The sequence below is a fragment of the Cheilinus undulatus genome, linkage group 24 (assembly GCF_018320785.1).
Source record: "Cheilinus undulatus linkage group 24, ASM1832078v1, whole genome shotgun sequence".
NCBI lineage: Eukaryota > Metazoa > Chordata > Actinopteri > Labriformes > Labridae > Cheilinus > Cheilinus undulatus.
In genome coordinates this window covers 23,588,996-23,614,525 of record NC_054888.1, presented here as the reverse complement: position 1 = coordinate 23,614,525, position 25,530 = coordinate 23,588,996, and the positions used below count along the sequence as shown (strand labels likewise).

Sequence of the window (25,530 nt, the reverse complement as noted above, 5' to 3'; positions counted from 1 at the left end):
GATTTCCTAGTGGAAAACGAATAAAAACACAGCGCTGCGGTGCTGCTGTCCACCCATGCCACACACAGCCCAACGTCAGTATGAATATGTGCTATTAAATACACTTTAAACATTAGCTGATGAGCGCTAACGGGGCGTTTAATTAACACAGTAAACTATTTATCACCTTCCCACTCGAGCAGCTCCGCGTGGGCGATCACAACTCAAACAGAAGCGGGTTCTCTCCCGGCCTGTGCAGCGTAGGCTTGATTGGTGGTGAGAGTTTGGAAAGTAGATCAACAAAGCGTACACCACAAGCTTAAAGTCAAAGCCAGCGCTGAAACATGATGACAACAGCATCATCTGTAGCTCTCCCTGCAGATTTACCCTGGCATTTTAAATGGAAGTGCCCTGAGTTACCCTTCAACGTGAGAAAGATGGTGAAAGCTGCAGAATTCCACACGTTCTGAGGTGGAAAACCGTTGATTTAGCCTTCCTCTTGAACTCCAGCAACACCTCCTCTGATAGTTAAACTCAACTCTGATTCCAAGCCTGCACTACCAGAGGAAAAGTCCTTTAAATAGACCTAAATGCACACAAGATTATGCACAACCTAACTAGTAGCTGCAAAACAAAAAGCCACTTGTCAAGATAAAGAAGTGAAGGCGGCTCCACAAGACGCTGTCACTGAGTTGGCACAGTGTGAAGCTTTGCTGCTAAGAAGCCTGAGCACATGTTGGGCAGTACAGAACATGCATTATGTAACATGTTAACTCTATGTTACACAGTGATATGGAAATGCTGCCTCCTTTCTCATTTCTTTTTTGCATATTTGTCACATTTAAATGTTTCTAATATTAGAAAACCTGAGTAAATACAAGATAAGTTTTTAAATGATAATTTCATTTATTAAGGGGAAAAAGTCATCCAACCCTCCCTGACCCTGTGTGAAAAGTCATTGCCACCTAAACCTAATACCTGGTTGGTCCATCCTTGGTGGCAACAACTGCAAAAAAGTGTTTTTGGTAGATGGCAATGAGTCTTTCACATCATTGGGGAGGAATTTTGGCCCACTCCTCTTTGCAGAATGTTCGCATGAACGGCCTCTTTACGATCGTACCACAGCATCGCAATCACGTTTAAGTCCAGACTTTGACGAGGCCGCTCCAAAACCAAGGGCCCACCAGCAAAGTATAAATATAACATCTGGGTCCGGGCAGGTCGGGGACTAAAGTAGAATCTGCTTTTCTTTCAAAACCAATAAACGGAAAAACGATTAATGGCGCCCTTTTTCCTTTTTTTGTTTTCAACCAAAAACAATGTTTTTCTTTTCTTTCTGAACAAAAAACGAAAAAAAATAAATAAATAAATAAATTACTGCCCAATATTGGTTTTTGAATTTTCCCTTTTTTGTTTTGCTGTTTTAGGTCTGGAAACGAAGAAACAGAAGCATGTGACCAAACGTATAAATTAATAACAATAAAAAGATAAGTTACGTTAAATAGCGCTTTTATTTTTGAACAATCATAATGAGCCTAATGGTGTATATAAGAAACACTTTTCCATTGTTCAAAAATGAAAGTGCTATTTAATGTTGTTGTTAAATAGTTGTTGCTCTCAGTAGCCTGCTGTATTTGCTGTTTTCCAAGCAGTGATCATCATTGTTATGTATAAAAATGTCTGCTAACCTCCTATTCAGAGTCTCGAGTTTGAAATAGCTGGTCTTAACTATTTTGTTTTGTTGCCTTTCTAAAGACACTTTGTTTGTGCTTGAACTCAAAATGTTTCACACACAGCACTCATTTAATTTGGTAATGTTTGGTAGGAGTGTTTGACTCATTCCAGCCAGAGTTCTGAGTGGTGAAGGCACTCAGAGACGGGCGTACTGCCGTGTTTGGGATCATTGTCATTGTGATTCAATTATGGCTAACATGTCTTCAGACTTCAATCATCCAATCCACCAAACAACACCAAACAAGAGTCAATGGCAGAATAAGCTGATTGGCATTGGCAGAGAGGACATTTTTCACATACTCAGCTCTGCTGCTCATCCCACAAATGCATGCTCCTTACTAATGTGGCTGTATTTAAGGAAATAAACAGGGTTTCAAATGAGAATTATTACCAAGGAGCATTGTTTTAAAGTCACTCCGTATAATCAAACTCTGCTGGTGTTGTGAAGTTTTGTTGATGCTAGCCAAGGCGGCCCCTAAGGGGGGATAAAGGAGAGAGCTTTCCGGGGCCCATGGATGTCTACAAAATCATGGTCCTTTTAAAAGTAAAGCTGTGATGTCCATATTTTATTCTTTTTACCTGAATAAGAACCACTCTTATCAAAGCGACAAATATTGTATTTATGTTGTGGTATGTAGTCTTCAAAAATGTAAAGCCCTTTCTTAAAACAGAATTTAAATGGGTTTTAAGTAGCATAAATGGATTGAAAGTGGTAAAAAAAAAATTGGACCAAATGGGTTAACAGAGGCAAAAAAAAATCGGCAGAAACAATGGCAAAAATGGGAAACCGCTGCAAAAATATGATTAGCCTGGCAGAGATGGGAGGGAAATGTGATGAAAAGCTGTTAAAAGTAGGAAAAAATGGGGGGGGGGGGGGGGTGTTAAAAAATTGGTTAAAAGTTGTAAAAATTGACAGAGACGGTTGTGTACTGTTTTTAAAAGTGGCAAAGTTTCTCAAAAGTATCAAGAATCGGCAGAAAAGATGATAAAATAGGATTTAAAAAGTGTAAAAGTGGTTTACAGTAGCAAAAATAGGTCAACAGTGGCAGAAAATTGGGTAAAAAGTGGCAAAAATGGGCAAATAAAATGGTGAAGATTTAAAGCTTCAAAAATGGCTTCACAGTGGCAAAATGGGTGAAAATGGTAAATGAAATGAGATTTTTGAAGCAGCAAAAATGGGAACCCATGGCAAAAATGTATTTAGAGAGGCAGGGATGGGAGGGAAAAGCTGTTAAAAGTAACAAAAACCTGGGAAATTTTTCCAAAATTGGTTGAAAGGAACCCTGCATGATCAGACTAGTTCATCTTGTTGGATAGATATCTGTATCTCTCATATACATATTGAACGAAAAAACTCACCAGATATCTGCATTTTGAGTAATTTGAGTTTATAAATTCACCAGGAGGCCGCCATGTGCTGTGACATCACAGTTCCGCGGCGCTCACCGTTTCTGTGCGGTAACCACTGTTGCATACTGGCAGCCAGAGTTACGGCTGCATCTCAGCACGTCTTACGCACGGAGAACTCTAAATTTAAGGTCTCTTCTATTTTTATTTACACCATGAGTGGTTATCTGTCAATCTAGACAGGAAAACGATAAATGCAGAGCCATACTTACTTTCTTGTAGCAAATATAAGTCCATATCTGCAGAATCTGTTTGAAATCCTTTTCCTGATGAACCAGATGAAGGCCGCGAGCTAAACGCATCTGTTTAATAAAGCTGTTCCCTGAACTTCTACTCTTTAAGAAGCCTTTTGTTTCCCCACAGTTCAGGTAAAGATAAACACAGAACCAAAGCACTTCCGGTTTGCGCTTTTCAAAGTAAAAGTCCACTTTAGCATTTCTTTGGAGAAACTCTGCTTGTATGTTCATACTGCTTTTATTTTGAAAAGCTCCCGGCATGCTTCCGCTACACACTGAATCCAGTCACTTGCAGGGAGTTTCTCTGAGGTAAAACTAGGAGGAATGACAAAGCTTTGACAGCAAGGAGGCCAAACCAATATGCAGTAAACTCGTGTCTGGTATGAAAGCTGTTATGGCAGCAACAGCTGCAAGCAGAAAAAACGTCTGAAAAACGGTTAATAGCAATGGCGAAAATCGCTGCGGCACTGTGACGTCACACGGACCAAAACATGGCAGCCTCCTGGTGAGTTTATGAGCTCAAATTTACTTTAAGTGCAGATATCTGGGATATTAAGTGAGTTCTTTAGTTCAGTATACATCTGAGGAATACAAATATTTATCCAACAAGATTAACTTGTCTGATCATGCAAGATTCATTTTCAACGTTTTAAAAATGACAGAAAAAGTGGTAGAAAATTTCTTGAACGTTGCAAAGGGGCTTAAAAGTGTCAAGAATTGGCAGAAAAGATGGAAAAATAGGATTAAAAATGGTAAAAACTTGTTAAGAGTCGCAAAAATGGGTCAACAGAGGCAGAAAAGCTGAGCGAAAGGGTGAAAAAGATGAAATGAGATTTCTGGAAGTGGCAAACATGTTCAGATTGGCAGAAATAGGATGGGAATTTGTGATGAAAAGCGGTTAAAAAGTGGCAAAAATGGGTGAGAAAACAGTGGTCAGAATGATTTAAAAAGTGGCAGGAATAATTTTTTTTTAACAACAGAACTCAGTAATAGTTTAAGCCAATAGTCAGCTCTAAATGAGGGAACTGTTAGCCAGAACATATGCTGATCCATCACACTTGCACTGATTCTATCAGTAAACCACAAGCGAGGAGGGCCTGGTCTCTGGACCTGAGGCCGGCTGGATTGCGGCGTCCAATCAGGGAATAGGGCGGCATGTCTCAAATCCAATAATCTTCTTATGCGTCTAAAGTGTCTTTTATTTCAGCAGAACAGCTGAAGAGACATCCACTTACATCACCGTGTTTTGGAGATGCAGGGAGGGTTTTTCCCCTCAATTTAGCTGGAAAAACAAACAGTAATATCAGATCTACTTAGCTTGTGAACATGTTTTGAAAATATTAGAACCGCACTGGTAAAAATAAGACGTCTAACTATGGAGCATGCTGCTTAGATGCCAACTTTCAGTCAACACATGGATTATGAGTAACCATCGCACGCTGACAGGCACTATTTACGTCTCTGAGCTTTCTTTCATTTCTGCAGCTCGGTACTTTTTTTGCTGCTTCTAACTCCTGCTGCTGACCTGCTGCATGGTCCTGCATGACCTTAAACTGAAGGCAAACAAGACGTGCTTAAATCCACACTTATGCAACAGCTGATATCAGCCGTGCAGGAGTCAAACGCTGCACAGACAAACACGACGAGATGGATGGCGGTAATCATCCACTCATGCATCAATCAGCGTGTGCAAGCCTTAACACAACTACCTGTGTGTAAGCACACACCCACATACACTTCTACTGTTTACATATAAATTATCCTTCAATAAATAGATCAAATGGGTGCTTCCAATTCTCATTTTAACTTATATTTTTGCATATAGTCATTTTATGTTGCAAAATCCTATCTAGAAGGCCACTTCCTGCACATAAGTGCATAAATTGGCTTTTTTTTTGATGCAATGCTGCAAATACGGACCTTCCTGCAACCTCAGACAGCAATAAATGTCAATAAACTCATATTTATATCCACGCAGAGCCGTAGACTGATGTAAATGATAAAAATAGCGACTTATTTCCCGGCTGCCACCGCCGCTCGTTTCATGAAATCCAATTTCCCCCCCCATTCCCAGCGAGAAAACAGACAGGAGGCAGGCAGAGGAGGAACATTAATAGACTGGAAGGTAAACAGTGAGAGTGCCTCCATGAAATGTGCGTGTTTGCGTACGTGCGTGCGCTCCAGCGGCAGACTTGTTGATCCTCGCATTCCAGTGGCAGCCTTGAGAGCGGCTAATCCAGTCTTAGTCAAAGGCCTCTTGAACTCTCGGGTCACACATCGATACTCACAAGTTACAAGTTAAATGCATGGGCACACACTTGGAAATGGGTTTGCAAATAGAAGGCACATGGATGTACAAACACCACACATGAAATCCCATCCTCTGAATGCACACTCTTCCTCTTAATCCAAATATTTCCTCCGTTGAGCCTCTCTGGGACGTTACTGAGCAGCTCATCCATCCCGACCTGCTCATGATTCTATCAGTCTCCATAAGTCTGTCCGTATATCTGCCCTCTGTGCTCAAACAGAATCATTAACGATCAATGAACCGAGCACCAACGGGCAGGTCACATGCACACCACCATCTATCAGATCATGTTTGTCTGGCAGCTATAATCATCACGACACTCACTGAGTGTAATGGAGCTCATTGAAGGCTGCATGTGCTGGATGCATGTCAAAGTGAACACAGATTTCTACAAAGTAACCTCAATTAAATCAAAATATGTAACACTGTTGCAGACTGAATTAGGATGACTTTGCATTCATTCTACCCTCTATCTTTACAAGCCTTCTGTTTCTGGCTGCTGAGAAGCATCCCCACAGCATGATGCCACCACCACTGTGCTTAACAGTAGGGACGGTGTGTTTTCGTCTTGTCTGATGGCCCAAAAGCTCCATTTTTGTCTCATCAGACTAATGAACTTTCTCCCACTTGACCATGGAGTCTCCCACATGCCTTTTGGTGAACTGTAGTCCAGATTTAATCTGAGCTTCCTTCAATGCTGGCTTTCTCTTTCCCACTTTCTTTGATTGGTGAAGAACCCTGTCAACAGCTGTTGTCTGCAGAGTCTCTCCCCTCTCAGCTGCTGAAGTTTGGAACTCCTCCAGAGTAGTCATGGGTGTCTTCGTTGCCTCTCTAACTAGTAGAGGCAAAAATTGTTTTCAATTGGGGGAAAAATGGTTAAAGGTGGGGAAAAAAGGGTTAAAAAGGTTTAAAAAATTGATAAAAAGTGGGTAAAAAAAACATAAAAAAGCAGTGAACAGTGGCAAAATTTGGTTTATAAAGATATGGGTGGGGAAAAAATTGTGAAAAGTGGTTCAAAACTGGCAAAAGTTGATTTATACTGATATGGGTGGGTGAAAAAATGGTGAAAAGCAGTTAAAAGTGGCAACATTTGATTTCTAATAATATGGATGGGAAAGAAGTGTTGAAAAGTGGTTAAAAAGAGGCCAAAGTTGATTTATACTGATATGGGTTGGAAAAAAAAAGTGTTGAAAAGCAGTTAAAAAGTCGCTCACTCAGTTTGTAAGGACAGTCTGATCTAGGCAGATTCACAAATGTGTCATATTCCTTCATTTCCTCATGATGGATTTACCTGAACTCTAGGAGATGTTCAGTACCTTGACTTATCCCCTGACTTATACTTTTCATTAACCTTTTCTCTGAGTTGCTTGGGGTGACTGGACATTCACTGTGTTTCTGCAGAAAAGTCTGGCATGTGGTTTTCTTCATCCTGTGTTTGCATGCACTTCTTTACGAAAGAGTAACAGCTTTAGCTATGATTTGTGGGTAAAGTCTGATTTCCTGTTGCTTAAGCAATTGCACGGGTGTGGATTGGAGAGCAACGTTTGACCACAACTTCTAGTTTCAATCCATGTGTTGACTGTTTTCAAAAATGGACCTCACGTTTAAAAAATCTAACTAAATCATCAGTCTGTGGAGTCTTTACTGTATGAGGTGGCTGTTTTTACTGTTAGAATTACAAGAAGCTGCAGTAGATACGCAACTGTTTTTGGAAAGGGTTAACCCTAACCCTTACTTTAATAAGATACAGATTGTTAACCCCTTGAAAAGTCAAAATACTTCCTGAATAAGTACCCAGGACAAGGGTTATCATAATATATGGACAGAAGCATTTGGCCACACCTGCGAAAAAAATCAAGAACCTAGCCATGCAGTCTTCAAGCATGGTGTTCTGATGGATGCCGCCTTTGCAATCAGACGGTTCGTGAAATTTTCCCCCGATGGATATGCCAATCAACTGTAAGTGGAAGCATTTAGGAACAACAGCAGCTCAGCCAGGAAGTGCAAAACCACATAAAATCCTTGACTTGGGTCAAAGACTGCTAAAGCAAATATTGCATAAACATCACCAACGCTCTGCTGACTCCATTGCTGAAAAACTTCTACGAATGTTACCACAAAAACTGCCTGATTGAGCATTAGCACGGAGGGTAGGCTTAGGCCACAAAAGAAGTCTTTGCCCCATAAAAGGTTAAGGTCTGTCTGGTAAAATGTCATCATAAAGCCTTATTAAGGTGATGCCAAGTCTTGCCCACTGAAATGATAATTGCATCATCCTCTATGAATCTTCTGCAAGTCTCGATACCAAGAAGTCTTACACGATGATGCAAGCTGAAATGCGAAAAAAAAACACATGCATCTTGTTACAGAAAGCCTCCCGCCCTGTGCCCTTTGACCCCTAGAGACACACTGAAGCAGTAAAACAGATGACATGATCCTCAATGCTGACATTATTGACCTGTAAAAACGTTCCTGGAAATTTCTCCTCCCTCGTAAAAGTGATGGGAAACTTTGGCGGGAATCTGCAGCCCACTTCTCCGAACTGCTACGCGATGCAAATACACTGTTCTTGTCAGAAATGTTTCACATCTCAGGCTAGTTTTTGGCATCGCTTGACTGAAAAACAGCTGCTGCTGCTGTTAAAAATAAGAGCCACTGAAAAGCACAATGTGTTCTTCTGCTTCCTGTGCATGACTCATGTGTGGCTGTTTATTGCAAACATCAGCAAGTGTGAAGAGACGTGATTAGTGCCTTGATTCCAGGATATCGCACCGTTTTGCAGAGCAGGCGAATCAAGAAGAGCGCACCGTTAAATACCAAAATTATGATGTAATCCTTTTGCACTTCACGCTGCAACATTGTGATCGACATCATGCCCTCATGTCTTTCTGCACAAACAGCCAGGAAACGTCTGACCTTTCCTTGAACCCTCTTTAACCAACTCCTTCAACTGTTCCCAGAAGAAAGAACCACCTCTGGATGAAGTCATGCAGAAACCGGGGCAAGACTTTCAGCTGTAAATCAAACCCCCTTAAAACATCTCCAGTGCATTTCTGCTCTCCTTGCAGGATCAGATCTTGCCAGAAGTTTCTCCTCTCCTCTGCGATTACTCCGCTCGGCTCCTTCGCCATCGCCATAAAAAGACAAGCTCTTCAAGAGGGCGGACTTCTCTTTTGCTGTTGATAATAAAACAAGCCGTTCCCTGACGGGGTCGACAAAGAACAACGAGGGGACGGACGGTGTTGTCATGACGAGCCTGAAGTGACGGCTCTGGAACTTGAAGAGGATGTTTTTGACTTCCTGCCATGCTGGAACAACACTACACATGCTACACTAGAACAAGAACCCATTCAAGGGCGAGGGTGATGGATGTAAAGGAATGTTTGCTACAACATATGATAAGAGGTCAACCAGCCTGGGGCAAAGACCAAAGAGATTTGGCTCCTATAAGACTGTAAACAGGGAACAAAAAGGGCCTGTGTGTGGAATAATCTGATGGTAAACATCATCATCAATCTGTCATGTGTAAAGAAAAGATAAAGGAAGATCTGATCCTTCACAAATACTTCCAGGTATATTATCTCTGTATGACTTCAGGTACAAATACTAACAGGGCAGGACCTTGACTGAGAAGATCTATTTTACACAAATGTAGTGCATTTCTGCAGATATACAAACTACATATCTGTAAGATCTGCAGAAATACATTCTATAGTTTACAAATCTTGTTTACACATGGTCTGATTGTGCAATGCTCTCTGTTTTATAAAAGCTATTAGTGGACATTACGATCAAATCAAACAAATCCAATACCTGTTCATTCAGTTATCACCTAAGCCTCGGTACTATGGGATCCATCCAACCTCTTATGCCTGGGTTGTGGTGACAGCAGGGTTCAGCTGTGTCTGGGAGGTCCAGTCACTGGTTAATCGGTATTCCTGGCTACCATTACACCATGAAAACAAAAGACCACTCCAAGCAACTCAGAGACAAGCTTATTGGAAAGTAGAAGTCAGGGGTTAAGCCAAGGCCCTGAACATCCCCCATAGTTCAGTTAGATCCATCATGAAGAAATGGAAGGAGTATGGCACATGTGTAAATCTGCCTAGATCAGGCCGTCTTCACAAACTGACTGAGCGTGCAAGAAGGACACTAGTGAGAGAGTCAAACAAGACACCTATGACTACTCTGAAGAATTGACTGGGACCCTGACAAACCCAGAGAACAGGCCCTCCCCATTTGATATGAATCTGTGAATGTGAATGTGAATCTGATCGAATGTTGAAGTTGTTAACTTGTGCATCTTTTAAGCTCTCTTAACAACTTTTTTGACACATTTCAGCCCATTTTGACCACTTTTTTCCCACCCATATCACTACAAATAAAATGTTGCAACTTTTTAACTGCTTTTCACCCCTTTTTTCCCCACCCATATCACTAGAAATCACATTTTGCCACTTTTTAACTGTTTTTCACCACTTTTTTCCCCCACCCATATCAATAGAAATCAACTTTTGCCATTTTTTAACTGCTTTTCACCACTTTATGTCCCACCCATATCACTAAAATTTAAATTTTGCCCCTTTTAACTCCTTTTCACCACTTTTTTTCCCCACCCATATCGCTATAAATTAAATTCTGACACTTTTGTTTCTGCCTTTTCAGCACTTTTTCCCACCCATATCATTATAGATTAAGTTTTGCCACTTTTTAAACACTTTTCACCACTTTTTCCTCAACCCATATCACTATAAATCAACTTTTGCCACTTTATAACCGCTTTTCACCACTTTTTCCCCCACCCATATCACTAGAATTTAAATTTTGCCCCTTTTTAACTTTTTCACCACTTTTTTTCCCCAAAGATATCACTTTAAATCAACTTTTGCCACTTATTACCCACTTTTCACCATTTAATATGCAAGTTTTGCCGCCTTCTACCATTTTTTTTCAGGTCCAGTGGTTGATCAGTATTCCTGGCTACCATTACACCAGGAAGACAAAAGAACACCCCAAGCAACTCAGAGAAAAGGTCATTGAAAAGTACAAGTCAGGGGTTAAGCCAAGGCCCTGAACATCCCCTAGAGTTCGGTTAAATCCATCCATCCCTGTGGGAGACTCCATGGTCAAGTGGAGGAAATATCTTTGGTCTGATGAGACCGAAATTGGGCTTTTTTTGTCTATCAGAGAATATGCCAAACACTGAACATCACCATAAACACACCATCCCCACTGTGAAGAACGGTGGTGGCAGCATCATGCTGTAGGGATGCTTCTCAGCAGCCGTAAGTGGACTTGTAAAGCTTGTAAAGGTAGAGGGTAATTTACTATTTACCCTCCAATCCTGCAAGAAGACTCCTGAAAAACTATCCAAGTTGTACAAAAACATTGGCAACATACCCAATTAGCAATTAAAAACAAGAAGCTACCTCAAAGTGGCTTTGTAGGACTTTTATCTTTGTTAACAGGGCATTAAAACTGAATCACAGTCACTTGATAAATCATGTAAAAGTTTGATAATCTGGTATCATGACTACCCAAAGCTCATGGGCAAAGATGATAGTTGGAACGTGCATGCAGAACTGGGATATTTGAGGATTTTGTGCACAATTATTTAAATTCTCCATATTTCTGACAAATGAAACCAGTTGCAAATTGCAGCTAACATTTCCATCGAATATTTGACCAGAGGACGGCTGCTCCACCAGTACCCTAACATCCTGTATCTCTCCAAATTTGGAGTAAAAGCGCTCTTTAAATGTAGACATTCATTCAGTCCGTGTGCATTCTTCGTATCGTCACTCCTGAGGACAAAATGTCCACTCCTGCAGAGTTCTCCTTCTGGGTCAGAGTGTGCTTAGGAAAACTTGTCATCAATGTAAATAAACCCGCTGTGCTGCTGACTAAGAACCCACATGCACGGCCAATACCGTCCAATCTCCACACACAAACAGGCTCATGCACATGAAAGGAGTGGTACACTTTCTTTCAAGTCCTTTGTTTTGCTCTCGAAACTGTAAAACCCCTCATTTGGCGAAAGCTTATTTTAATTTTCAGTATGCCTGAGGGCTGTGTGGATTTTCCTGCCCGAGCTGTTTGCTCTGGGAGCGGCAGAGACATAAAACAAACACACCTCCTACAATGGAACCAGGTCACACATGAGCAGGTAAGGAGAGGACAGTGTGTTATACAATATTTGCTCTCAGTTATAAGGAAAAAGAAAAGTGGAGCAAAGCGGTAAAGGGCAATGACGAGAAAAACCAGCGTTTTAGAATCTGGAGCTTGTCTGAACAGGTAGCGGACTGACGAGGGTCAGGGAGGCTCGAGGAAGCGGCAGCATCTTTGTTTGGTTAGTGAGGAAAGACAAAGAGAGATAGTGAGGGAGGGTAATCAATCATTTCATCAGTGCTCTTTGTGTCGCTCCTTGTCCAGAGCAAGGGTGCATCTTCAATCCAGTCTAGTGTTAAATCAATCCCTGATCATTTCTATCCAAATACATGCTGCATTTGAATAATAGCCGACCATGATGCTGACAAACTGTAGAGTCTGCACAAGCACAAGCATTCAAGACAATGTCTATTTGACTATCAGCAGAAGTGGCGCCGGCTGGCTCCTCTCCAGGATGAGCTCACTCACGTCACGTTCCTGTTCTTGAACATCCTTGTTCATTCATCTCTGTTGTCATCCTGACAGCATTACTTCACTGTGCACATGACCTTTGACTTTAGACAAAAGCACCCACAATCCACAAACAACTGGCACAGTTCTTATAGGGCTAGAGTTGATTTTACTGACATGCACAGTGCCCCTTGGATATTTTACCCTTTTACAGACCTTATAAATCAGTCACGGTCAATTTGATTTGTTTTTTTTTTCACAAAAATATTCTTTAAAGTTTAAGTGGAAACAGATTTCTACCAAGTAATGTCAATGAAATACAGATATGTAAGTCAATAAGTGACAGTTCCAGCTGATTAGAAGCGCCCCTACAGCATGATGCTGCCACCACCGTGCTTCACAGTAGTGATGGTATGTTTGGCATCTTGTCCAACATCATAAAAGCTCCATTATGGTCTCATCCAACCAAAGAACACTTCCTCTTATACATGGAGTCTCCCACATGCTTTTTGGTGAACTCTAGTCCAGATTGAATCTGAGATTTCTTCAACGGTGTCTTTCTCTTTGCCACTCTCCCATAAAGCTCTGACTGGTGAAGAACCCGGCCAACAGTTGTTGTCTGCAGAGTCTCTCCCATCTCAGCTGCTGAAGCTTGGTCTTGATGGCGTCTCTCACTAGTATCCTTCTTAGATGGCCTGGTCTTGGCAGATATACACATGCGCCATATTCCTTCCATTTCTTGATAATAGATTTGATGGAACTCTTGAGGGAACTTCAGGGTCTTGGCTTAACCCCTGACTTCTACTTTTCACTAAACTTTTCTCTGAGTTGTTGTTTTGTCTTCATGGTGTAATGGTTGCCAGGAATGCTGATTAACCAGGGGCTGGATCTTCCAGACACAGGTGTCTATATATTACAATTACTTGCACTCAGGTGATCCCTATTTCACTTACAGCCATTTCCAGCCTACTAAAAAATATAGCAAAGTCTGGTATGGTGACAAGTTTGGTCCTCCAGAGACGTCTGAAACAGGAACAAAAAGAGCAAAGAGATCTAGACGTAGAGAGACTTGCTCTTGTTTTTCTCTGATAAACCATTTTTCTTGTTCCTCTTGGCTGTTTTACTACCTTTAGATTGAACAACTCTTACTTTTGACGGCTAGAAGACTGCCATACTATCATTCTTATAATCCACATAAACCTGTAATCTTCTCCAAGGTTCCTTCCACAACAGAAGCTGAGAGATTGTCCAGTCTGTTGTTGTGTTCTCACAGATGGTGTTCCATTAATACCACATCTTGACACCATAAACAGAATACATCCCCGTCACTTCCAGTAGAACAAATGTTCAACTCCTCTGGCAGGGATTACTCATTTACACACAGGGAAACACAAGGTGCGGAGATGTTTTTCTGCCATTTGTCGACCATCCTAATCCTCCCTGAAACCCTGCCTTCGTCATATTTTTACTGCGTTCTCATAAGAAGTTCATCCGAGTGTCGAGGATTTATAGGACAGCAAACAGCAGCCTGGCTTCATCTCCAATTGTGATGCATTATCAGGACGTAACTCTGACCCGGTACCTGCTGTTTTTTCTAATAAAGCAGCGGTTTCAGCTTTCCTGGGGAAAGATCGGATATATTTTAAATGGCTAGATGCTGTCTGAATGAATTTCTTTCCTTATAAAGCTTTCGAGAAGTAGACCTCTGTTTAGACACATTTTCCAATGCAAACTCTGTTTTCTTTTACAGCCTGGCAGAGACGGTGCACTCGGGTTTAAATTTACATCCTGCTTATGAAATGTAGAGCAAGTCAAACCAGGCAGCAGCCTTTTACTCGGATGTCATTTCCTTGATTGCTTCAGTGTTAAGTGTCATTTTCTGCTGACAGCCAGTTGGCTTTTCTGTATTTAACCCCATTTAAGCCCAATAAAAGATAACGTTTTAAGGTTTGGATTCAAGCCTGACTGTTTCATCTGGACAAGCACTTTAAGCCTGTTTGACTTCCTGCAATAGTACTACCAGCTATGAAGCGTTGTATTTAAACTGACATGTAAAACGGTGAAATAGTGGAACTGCATTGATACTCAATAATAAAATCTAATCAGATTTGTAGAGTAAGATGCAGAAAAAGTTAAAATGATTGAGCTTTTGCAGCTGAAGGCTGACTTTCAGGTTCTAAATAAAGTAATAACTCTGTCATTCCCTCTCTGCTACCATTCCCATAAAAACTTTTCACCTTATGGATGTTTTAATTGATTTTTAAACCAACTGTCCATCCATCCATTTTCTGCACCGCTTTTCCCTCTCAGGGTCACGGGGGCTGGAGCCTATTCCAGCTGTCATGGTGAGAGGCTGGACTGGTCACCAGGAAATCACAGCGCTGACATACAGAGACAAACAACCAGGCACACTCACACCTACGGGCAATTTAGTCACCCATTAACCTAACAAGCGTTTATCAGTGTATATGGCCGAAATCAACAGTCGATATTCACAGCCTAAGTCTCTTTATATCCTGACCTTTATAGTCATGGTTTCGACTTTCTATCTCATATACTTGTATTTTAAAATCAATACGGCCTAAGCACTGACCTAGGGTTGACGAGGACCCTATTGTATCAGTATGCATCATTTATCTGTCAGAAGAATCGCTAAATAGGAGGCTTTAACATGCTCAAAAGCTCAGCAAACTTTACAGAAAATTGTCCCCCAGTGGAATTTTGGTATTTTGGTGGAAGTCCACCAAGCAGGGGCCTCCCCAAACACAAGACAGGGGACGGGTAAGAGCTACGTGCATGAAAATCCGTACGCATGTGCATCATGATTAGACAAAAAGAAAAGTCTCTTAAGGTTATCCTCCAGCAGCTACAGGGAGTGCAATACAAACAGCTAAAGGTCAGATTTTAGCATTTTTGGGCAATTCACAAGTGAATGTTTTTGACAAACTACTCCAAGGGATTTCATCCGATTGACTCCAGACTTTTCTTGCTCATACTAGACATCCTGAAGATCTAAAGCAGTACAAACTGTTAGTTTTCACCATAGGGCAGGGCCACGACCAGACCCCAAACTTAAACTACTTTTCTGTAGATTTTTGCATTGAAAATACACCAATAATGCCCTATAACTTTATAATCTTTATGCCAATCATGACCACACTTCACAGGGATGATCACATATTGATCCTGAATACATCCGCAATATCATTGATTTGTCACAGCGCCCCCTTCTGGCAAATGGACATTTACGCCTGTCATTTTTTTTAAATTTCCTAAAAAATATTCAGCCCCTGCACACCATTTAGCCAAGACTTCTGATTTTTGGTCTGCATATGAGTCATCATAAGACCTACAAAAAAACCTCTTTGAGCCCTACTCAAATTCCAACAGGAAGTCCAACAGCTTCATCTAAATTTCAAAATAAGACATTTTTTGCTGGTGCTAAATGGCTTTAACCTATTGCAACAGTGGTTAACATGATTCTGTGATATTTTGCTCTCTTTTGTGAGACAACGGCATCACACTGAGCATGCTCACATGTAAACATCTCATCATTGCGCCCCCTACTGGCAACAGGAAGTGACACAACGAGGTGATATCTTCATTACTCTTCATGTGCTTAACCTATTGAGCTGTGATTTTAAAAGAAAGACCTCAATAAGTGGCCACAACACAGGTATGTTTCATTAAAGAATGGCAATGGCGAGCATTTCAATATCTCTCCAATTTGACAGGAAGTATGTGCAGCTCTCATACCAAACATCTGATTGCATTCAAATTTCATCACCACTCTCAAGCATCAGTCAGTATTGCCCAAGTTTTCCTCGTGCCCTTTTACCCCGTTGCGTCCTCGGCTAGTCTTTTGGGATTTGGGGGCAATCCCAAGCCAAGTGGGCTATTAAATCCCTCTGCTGTTTTTATAGTCTGCCCCATGTGTCCTTAGAATTGGACCTAGCTGCAGTACCTCCCCTGGGTGGCACCAGTTAGAAACCACAACTGAACAACCTTAACTGACTCCTTACGTCTATGTGGAGAGCTCAGCCCCGACAATAAGGATATAAATGTTCCGTCTATTCCTGCTCTCAGCAATAAAGCTACCATGCATTTGAATCTGTACAGGAGAGAAGTTTGGTCACTGAAGCCTGGTCTACTGTTGTTAGATGACACCACAACTGTGGGCCATGCAGCGACCGCCTTTCACACAAAATTCACGACCGCAGCTCACTGCAATGCGAGCCAAGGAAAGCTGTATTGTTTTCTAATCAATGCTCGCAGCTTTTACAAGGACTCCCAGCCACAGAAACATTGCTCATAAAGAGCAGACAGACCGCTGGAGCAGTCGGCGGAGGATTCCTCACCGCTGTAGGGGAGGAGGGAGGAGGGGGGAGGGATGGAAACACAGATGATAAAACGCTAGCATGTGTGCTTGTTTAAAATCGTCTCTGCTGCACAAACCAACAGAGTTCCCACATTTGAATGAACCTGTTCTGCCAGAAACCTGTCGCTTCCTCGCGCCTCGGCTCTAATCTCACTCAGAAATAAACAGGAGCAGAGAAACGCTGATGCCCTTATTTTAAAGAGTTCTCATGAATGCTGTCCTCTCAGCCTTGACCCTTACCTGTGTTTTGCCCTCATGTCTGCACCCAGCTTAGGTTACATTGTCAGAACTCTGACTTTGTCTGCTGCAGGTTCCTGTTGCTGAAGATTCTCTTCTAACCAGGAAACATGTGTGGTCTTGTGTGCATATGTGAGTGCATGCTCTATGCACCACATGTCACTTTAATCATCCATCACAGGAAGTTTTTTGCATGCTGAGGCCCACTTTTCCCGCCTGAGAGTCAAATTTCAGCATTGCAGACAACTGAATGGAGAATACTCACAGTTTGGTGATTAATTGGCTTTCTTTTAAGTCTTATATTTTACATTTATTGAGGATTAAAATGCCAATGAAGCTGATAATTGTCAGTAAATCTCTCTGATGCTGCTTTTTAGGCATAATCCTCCCCATGCCATGCACACACAAATCCACCAAGCCATTCTTTCAATTTGTCGAGCATTGATAATGCATGCACATTAGCAGCATTTGCACTAGCCCCCCTGGCTAACGTTGGCCTCCTGCTTCTGGTCCAATCAGCTTTTGCTTCTGTCTGGATAAAGTCTGTTGCAGATCCTGTCATGAATTTGCTGTCCAGGAGTTCTGGCATTACTCGACGATTACTTAAAACCAAAATAAAACCAAAAAAAACTTTGGACCATTTGGACTGTTGCTGATACCTGACATGTCAATAAGGAGAAATTCATTTTAATCAAAACTGATACTGACAAATAAATAGCATTATCATAGCTGATACAGTCCATATAGGCTGATATTTATTGCTGATATAGGAGGATATTAACAGCTTATAAAGGCTGATATTTACAGATTATACAAGCCAATATTAACAGCCTATATAGGTGGATATTGAGAATTGATAAAGGCCGATATTAACAGCCAATAAAGGCAGATATTTAAAGCCAGCATAGGCTGGTATTTACAGCAACATAGGAGGATATTTAGAATTGAAAAAGGCTGATATTGACAGCGGATGAAGGCCAATATAAAGAGCCAATAAAGAACTATATTTACTGCTGGTTTTATCAATATTTACAGTCAATATAAGCCAATATTTTAAGCCATTAAAAAGTGATATTTACAGCCAATAAAGGCCAATATATAGAGCCAATAAAAAACTACATTTACTGCTGACATTGGCTGATATTTATCGCCAATAAAGAATAATAGTTGCAGCCAATATAGGCCAATATTAATAGTCAAGATAGGCTGGTATTTACAGCCAATAAAGGTGGATATTCACAGTGTATTAGAGCCCATATTTTAAGCCAATAAAGGCAAATGTTTATAGTCTATAAAGGCCAATATATAGAGCCAATAAAGAACTTATTTACAGCTGACATTGGCCGATATTTACAGTCAAGATAAGCCAATATTTTAAGCCAATAAAAAGTGATATTTTCAGCCAATAAAGACCAACATATAGAGCCAATAAAGAACTACATTTACTGCTGACATTGGCTGATATTTATAGCCAATTAAGAACGATTGTTGTGGCCAATATAGGCCAATATTAATAGTCAAGATAGGCTGGTATTTATAGCCAGTAAAGGCAGATATTGACAGCTGATTATGGCTGATATCTACGACTAATAAAGGCAGATATTTATAGTTGATAAAGACAAAAATATAGAGCCACTAAAGAACTATATTTACTGCTGATGTTGGCAGATATTCACAGTCAATATAGGCAGATATTTACAGCTGATATCAGCCAATATTAACAGCCTATACATGCAGATAATTCAAATTGACAAAGGCCTATATACAGAGCCAATAAAGAACGATGTATACTGATGTTCCTGGCAGATATTTACGGTCAATACAGGCTGATATTTATAGCCAAAAAGTTATTATTTTTGCAGCCAATATCGGCCGATACTGGCAGCTGATATCAGCCAATATTAAGTCAACAAAGGCAGGTGTTTACAGCAAATAAAGGCTAATTTATAAAGCCAGTTAATAATTATTTTTACTTCTGATATTGGCCATTTATTGCATCCAATACAGGCAGATATTTACAGCTGATACCAGCCAATATTAACAGCCTATACAGGCGGATATTTAGGACTGTTAAAGGCAGATGTTTACAGCTGATACTGCTGATATTAGCTGATATCTACAGGTCATATATTGGTTGTTCATATCAGTAGAAGTGCTCATACCTGCCGGTTCAGCTAACTTTTTTTCTGAGCTAATATCTGCATGCTCAGTTCTGTCTCTTTCATGTTAAATATTTAGCTTAAATAAAACATTTGGTTATCATTATTGAAATGTGTGATATGCCACATCTTTGCTAACCTTTGATGAGCCCCGGAACGTTCCCACTTTACCCTCCATATGTGCAGCCTTGCTGCAGAGATCTTTGACTGCTTTGTGTCTGAATGATTCTTTATAAACAGACTCTGCTTTGATATGAAGACTCTTCAGGGCTCTGTGAGGGACTAGTTCTCCTCAGGGACTTCTTTGCACAAGGCTCCTGGACTAACCTGCTTGTGCCTGATGGTAGAACTTGCCACAGTAAGTTTTTCATGTATGTTTGGACCCACATTGCCCACATAAGAGTCAGCTATCTGTGTCAGACAGTGTCTTTGACATTTCAGATGCCAATACTAAGGATTACATAATAAGTTAGAGTTGTTTTAATTCATATATTCAAAATCTGACAGCTAAATCAGCTGATATCTGACTGGATCTATCCAGCACTGCTTTTGAAGCCTAATCTGAGTTCTACGGTGAGACAGAGGAGCTCAGTTTTGTCTGCAAACTCTCTTAAAGTCGCCCTAATGCAGGAAATTAACATCTGTCTGCTTCTGTGTCTCACGCGTGAACGCGCATGCACATAAACACCCCACACGCGCACGTGTTCCCTCAGAAGATGCATCCGAGTCCTTTAAAGTCATTAAGAGCCAATAAACGGAGTACTCACAAGGTAGGAGTTCTGCCTGTCAATGAACACGGAGTCTCCCATCGTCCGGACTGAGTATCCACATAAAAACAAGCAAAAATACGCACAAGCAACAAATTATGTCCTTTTGGAAAAAAAGTAACTCCAAAAAAAAAAAAGTACAAGTCTGCGCGCGTCGATGCAGAGCCTCTGATAAAAGAAGTCTCCAGGAATCTCTCCTGCCTTCTACTTTACCACAATCAGCCTCCTTTTCACTGCTTCTTTTAGGAGTTGTTGCCAGAAGCGCGTGTCAGGAAGGCGTCTGTGCCAGGGAGGACACCACGGTGCGTAATGCGTAACGGATCCATACCGCGCGCTCCGAGGACTGCTGGTGAAGACGGATGCTGAACCAAGCGAGTCGAGGCAGAGGGAGAGTGGCCGTCAAGAGGACTGCGCTACGACTGGGGACTTCCGGTTTGGACCTTCAAAATAAAACTAGCTCTGTTGAGGGTTGTTTTTCACATAAAAAACACAAAAGTATAAGAGTTTTGCGCATTAAACCAGTTTTTAAATATTCCATTAATCACGCTGAACATAGCAGATACATTTTTAAGAGTTTAAAGTGAACATGAATGGTAGTGTCCTTTCAAATTAAAAGCCCCAGATAAAGGAAGATTGGCAACATTTGATGCCTTTCAGGGCTTCTACATGAATTTATATCCTAAATAAAATTTTAAAAAGACTCTTTTGCCTCATTCTGATCCATCTGCATGCTGTTTCTCTGCTTTACAGCAGCATTAAGAATGACTAACATTAACCTTGACTGATTATATCATCCTTAACTCACTAAAAACCCATTCGTTCACCCTGGTCTCAGCACGTTTGAAGCATTTATTCCATTTTAGCCTGATATTTAAGCACAAGGTATTTGACACTGAAAGGCTGAGCCAAGCTGAGACAAAGGGGGAGGGGTGGGGCACCGAAGGCGGAGGACGAGCTGAGGAAGAGGCTTTGTAGCTGCTCTCTGTTTTCTGTGACCCACAATGGAGAACAGCCGATAAGATTGGGACGCTCCAGATAGGGAGGGTTGGTTTAGGGACAGTTTTTGGTGCAGTGCAGAATGACTTACAGGTCACTGAGGTTGATTTAAATTAAAGAGATAAACAATTTGCATGCTTTTCCTTGCATAATAATGAAAAATATCCCTCTTTCAGTGGTTTCAGAAGCCAAACTGCTGCTGTCCTCTCCAAAAGCATCCATTGTAGTCCAGCCAGTAACAATCCCGATTATGTTAGCCACTGGGAAGTTATTTTGAAGATATGGCAAATATCTCACTGTTGGCCTAATCACTGGAGAAAATAAATCACAGCAAAGAGAACTAACTGAGACATCCGCAGCCCCACAACTTTGATGGCTTGCTTGCATCATAAAAATCTGTTGTAATTTAATTTTATGAGCGCCGCCCCTTCTCAAATATGTGCTTAAGGCATTCATGAAAGGCCATTGCAGATGCTTAATAAAAGAGGGGACTGTGGGAGTTTGTGTCATACTTAATGTGGAACCAGAATTAGGCAATCTGTGCGAAAAGACACTGCTTCATAAAAGAATGCCAAACACAAGTGTTGTCTTTGTGGCGAAACACACTGGCAGTGTTTTTCTAAATATTTTAACAGCTAGGAAGTTAATAAGTGGAGGAAGACAGAGAGCTCCTTATCAGATAGAGCTGTAGACATTTAAGGAATGCAGAGACGTAAAGAGGGACTTTAAATATGTGGAGATAACAGATACAATGCTGCAGACTGCCTCTGCAGTGATTAGAGTGGCTGTCACACAGGTATCATGAAAACCAGCAGGGTTGTAAAAGTCCATGTGATCTTTACTGCAGCGGTTCCCAACCTGGGGTCCGGGAACCACTACGGGGGTGCAAAAGATTTCACAGGGGGGCACAGGGATCCTGTCTGCTCTGACGTTGACAAAATTAGATGTACACATATTTTTAAAATCATGATAAGCAACATAATGTATGACAGTGTATCAAGACCACCCTAAATGATTGAAAAAAAGAGTTTCTATTAATTATTTAGCAAAGAGGGAAAATTTAAGCACATTTTTTTAGATTATAAAGTCTGTGTTTACAAGACAACTTCAGAACTTTAGAGTTTAAAAAGTTTAAAAATTTAGAAGGGAAAACTCAAAACTTCAGTTTAAAAAGTCGTAAAATGTATGAGAAAAAAACAAAAAAATTCAGAGATTAGAAAGACATACATTGTTGAAGAAAAACTCAGAATCTCAGCATTTAAAAAGTCTAAAATTTATAAGGGAAAAGTCAAAATTTCAGAGTATAGAGAGTCATAAATTTTGGGGGAAAAAGTCAAAATTTCAGAGTTTAGAGAGTCGTAAATTTTGGAGGAAAAACTCAGAATCTCAGCATTTAAAAGTCTACAATTTATAAGGGAAAAGTCAAAATTTCAGAGTTTAAAAAGTTGTAAATTTTTTAGGAAAAAGTCAAAATTTCAGAGTCTAGAAAGTCGTAAATTTTGGAGAATAACTCAGAATATCAGCATTTAAAAAGTCTACAATTTATAAGGGAAAAGTCAAAATTTCAGAGTATAGAGAGTCGTAAATTTTTTAGGAAAAACTGAAAATTTCAGAGTTTAGAAAGTCGTAACTTTTATGAGGAAAAAGTCAAAATTTCAGAGTTTAGAAAGTCGTAACTTTATGAGGAAAAACTCAAAATTTCAGAGTTTAGAAAGTTGTAAATTTTTTAGGAAAAACTGAAAATTTCAGAGTTAAGAAAGTCGTAACTTTATGAGGAAAAATTCAAAATTTCAGAGTATAGAGAGTCATAAATTTTTCAGGAAAAAATCAAAATTTCAGAGTTTAGAAAGTTGTAATTTTTTAGGAAAAAGTCAAAATTTCAGAGTTTAGAAAGTCATAAATTTTGGAGAATAACTCAGAATATCAGCATTTAAAAAGTCTACAATTTATAAGGGAAAAAGTCAAAATTTCAGAGTATAGAGAGTCGTAAATTTTTTAGGAAAAACTGAAAATTTCAGAGTTTAGAAAGTCGTAACTTTTATGAGGAAAAAGTCAAAATTTCAGAGTTTAGAAAGTCGTAACTTTATGAGGAAAAACTCAAAATTTCAGAGTTTAGAAAGTTGTAAATTTTTTAGGAAAAACTGAAAATTTCAGAGTTAAGAAAGTCGTAACTTTATGAGGAAAAATTCAAAATTTCAGAGTATAGAGAGTCATAAATTTTTCAGGAAAAAATCAAAATTTCAGAGTTTAGAAAGTTGTAATTTTTTAGGAAAAAGTCAAAATTTCAGAGTTTAGAAAGTCATAAATTTTGGAGAATAACTCAGAATATCAGCATTTAAAAAGTCTACAATTTATAAGGGAAAAAGTCAAAATTTCAGAGTATAGAGAGTCGTAAATTTTTTAGGAAAAACTGAAAATTTCAGAGTTTAGAAAGTCGTAACTTTTATGAGGAAAAAGTCAAAATTTCAGAGTTTAGAAAGTCGTAACTTTATGAGGAAAAACTCAAAATTTCAGAGTTTAGAAAGTTGTAAATTTTTTAGGAAAAACTGAAAATTTCAGAGTTAAGAAAGTCGTAACTTTATGAGGAAAAATTCAACATTTCAGAGTATAGAGAGTCATAAATTTTTCAGGAAAAAGTCAAAATTTCAGAGTTTAGAAAGTTGTAATTTTTTGGGAAAAAGTCAAAATTTCAGAGTTTAGAAAGTCATAAATTTTTGAGGAAAAAGTCAAAATTTCAGGGTTTAGAATGTTTGTAAATTTTTTAGGAAAAACTGAAAGTTTCAGAGTTTAGAAAGTTGTAACTTTATGAGGAAAAAGTCAAAATTTCTGAGTTTAGAAAGCTGTTAATTTTTGAGGAAAAGTCAAAATTTCCAGAGTTCAGAGAGTTGTAAATTTAGGAGGAAAAAGTCAAAATTTCAGAGTATAGAAATCTGAAATTGTGAGGAAAAACTCAAAATTTTAGAGTTTAGAAAGTCTGAAATTTATAAGAAAAACCTTAAAATATCTAGGTTTAAAAAGTCTCAAATTTAGGCATTAAAATAAAAAATCAAGCTTTTTAAATTGTAAATTTACAGCATTGCAAGGTAAAAAATTAAAAAACAAACTGGAAACAGTGGCTGGATTTTCAACATTTAGATTTTGTTATCTCAAAAATATAAAGTTTTGGTTCATGTACATTTACAAGTCAAAACAATAAGTGAAAATCTTCTGGATTAATGAGTTTTTAAACTTGAGAGGTTTTTTTTTTCCTTAAAAAATGAGCAGATCCTTTCTATTATCATTTTTTTCTACAGTGACCCAGATACGCCGTCTCTGTTATGGAGAGTTTTTACATTTGTAGGTGTTTTGTCAAAAATAAGTGTGTGCAGGCCTGTTCTGTTACTTTTCAATAACCTTTTCTCTGAGTTCCTTGCAGTGTTCTTTTATTGTTGTGGTGTAATGGTAGCCAAGAATACTGTCGAATTAGGTCAGTCATTTTAAAGAAGGTAAATATTTATGTCTTCTCTTATTTTATTTTACATTTTAGCCAAGTTCTATAAACCATGGTTGATTGATGAAATCAGTAAAAGGGTAAAGGGGGTGAATATTTTCATCGGCTCTGTAGAAGAGAGGAGAGGACGTAAACTCTGACATTTTTCCCCATGAAAACACAGACTGAAGTTCAGCGGTAAGGTTAGACGCTGTGTTTTATGGCTGTGTAGGAGGAGCCCATTGTCTCCTAAAATGGTGTTTGAATGGTCCCTGGGTGACCGTGGCTCACACACAAAACACTGAGCCTGTGGGAGAGGGAGGGAAGACAGACGATGTATGGATGAGCGATTTTACATGCGTGTTGGAACTGGCAGAAAGAAGCGGATTTAATGTTGTTGAAGGTTAAAATCATCCCTCATGTGTACATTCAGTCAGAAAACAGTAAAATAGGACTGCTTTGGCGCCACACTGCTTACATCACTTCCTACAAATGCACATCTTTATATTTACAGGGAACACATGAGGCCAGCCTATAATTCTAGCACTGTATGGTTAAGACAGGCTGCAAAATAAAAGGCGAATGTTTACATCGCTGAGTGCAGGAGGTGCTGCAGCCTCCGTCCAGAGGCGGGATGCCTGAGTTGTGAAATCACTCGGCAGAGTGGAAAGTATTCTGTTAAAGTGCTTTAAGACAATCCAGTAAATGACAGAGAAAAATCCTGCAGGGCCTTCGATCTGTTTAATAAACACTCACAGAATAGATGTTGCAAGGCTGGGATCAAAGTGTTTGCGTGTGTTGCATCACATGCAACGCCTCGCCTCGCTCCCTGAGGACGCCGGACCGAACGAAGGGTCAAGAATTTGCCTCTTAATAATTCAAAACAAGGAATGCCAGTTGGAATAGCTCTCCTCAATATGTAATCCGGCACTTACTTCATAAAAAGCTGCAGTGAAATATGAACTGACAACATGCAGAGTGCTTTCTATGATTTCTGATGCCATCATTCACCTCTGTGGAGTCTATTTTTAGCTCCTAGAAAGCATGTTTGTATGTCACTGAGCCTGAGTCTGTCAAAGATGATCATTCTTAGAAAGATACAGAACATCTGTGATCCATTCCCAGAATGCACTTTGATTAATGCTGTAATCAGTACAAGGGGATTGAGCTGAGCAAGATCTCCGCCTCTGGCATCAAACCTGAAAATATCAAATATGCTGTAAGTAAAGAGAATTTCTG

The 25,530-nt window shown here is 39.8% G+C and overlaps 1 protein-coding gene across 2 annotated transcripts in view; it reads right to left on the bottom strand.

The window, feature by feature from the left end:
• The window catches only part of LOC121506453 (rho GTPase-activating protein 6-like), a 127,842-nt gene that overhangs the window by 48,067 nt on the left and 54,245 nt on the right, over positions 1 to 25,530 (bottom strand). The window contains exon 1 of one of the 2 annotated variants that reach the window (XM_041782271.1): positions 19,827 to 20,359. The exons of the other annotated variant lie outside the window; for it this stretch is intronic. Coding sequence (XP_041638205.1) covers positions 19,827 to 19,868 — 42 coding nt within the window. The 5' untranslated portion in view covers positions 19,869 to 20,359. Of the gene's footprint in view, positions 1 to 19,826; positions 20,360 to 25,530 lie in introns of those variants that run through there. 2 annotated transcript variants of the gene reach the window in all.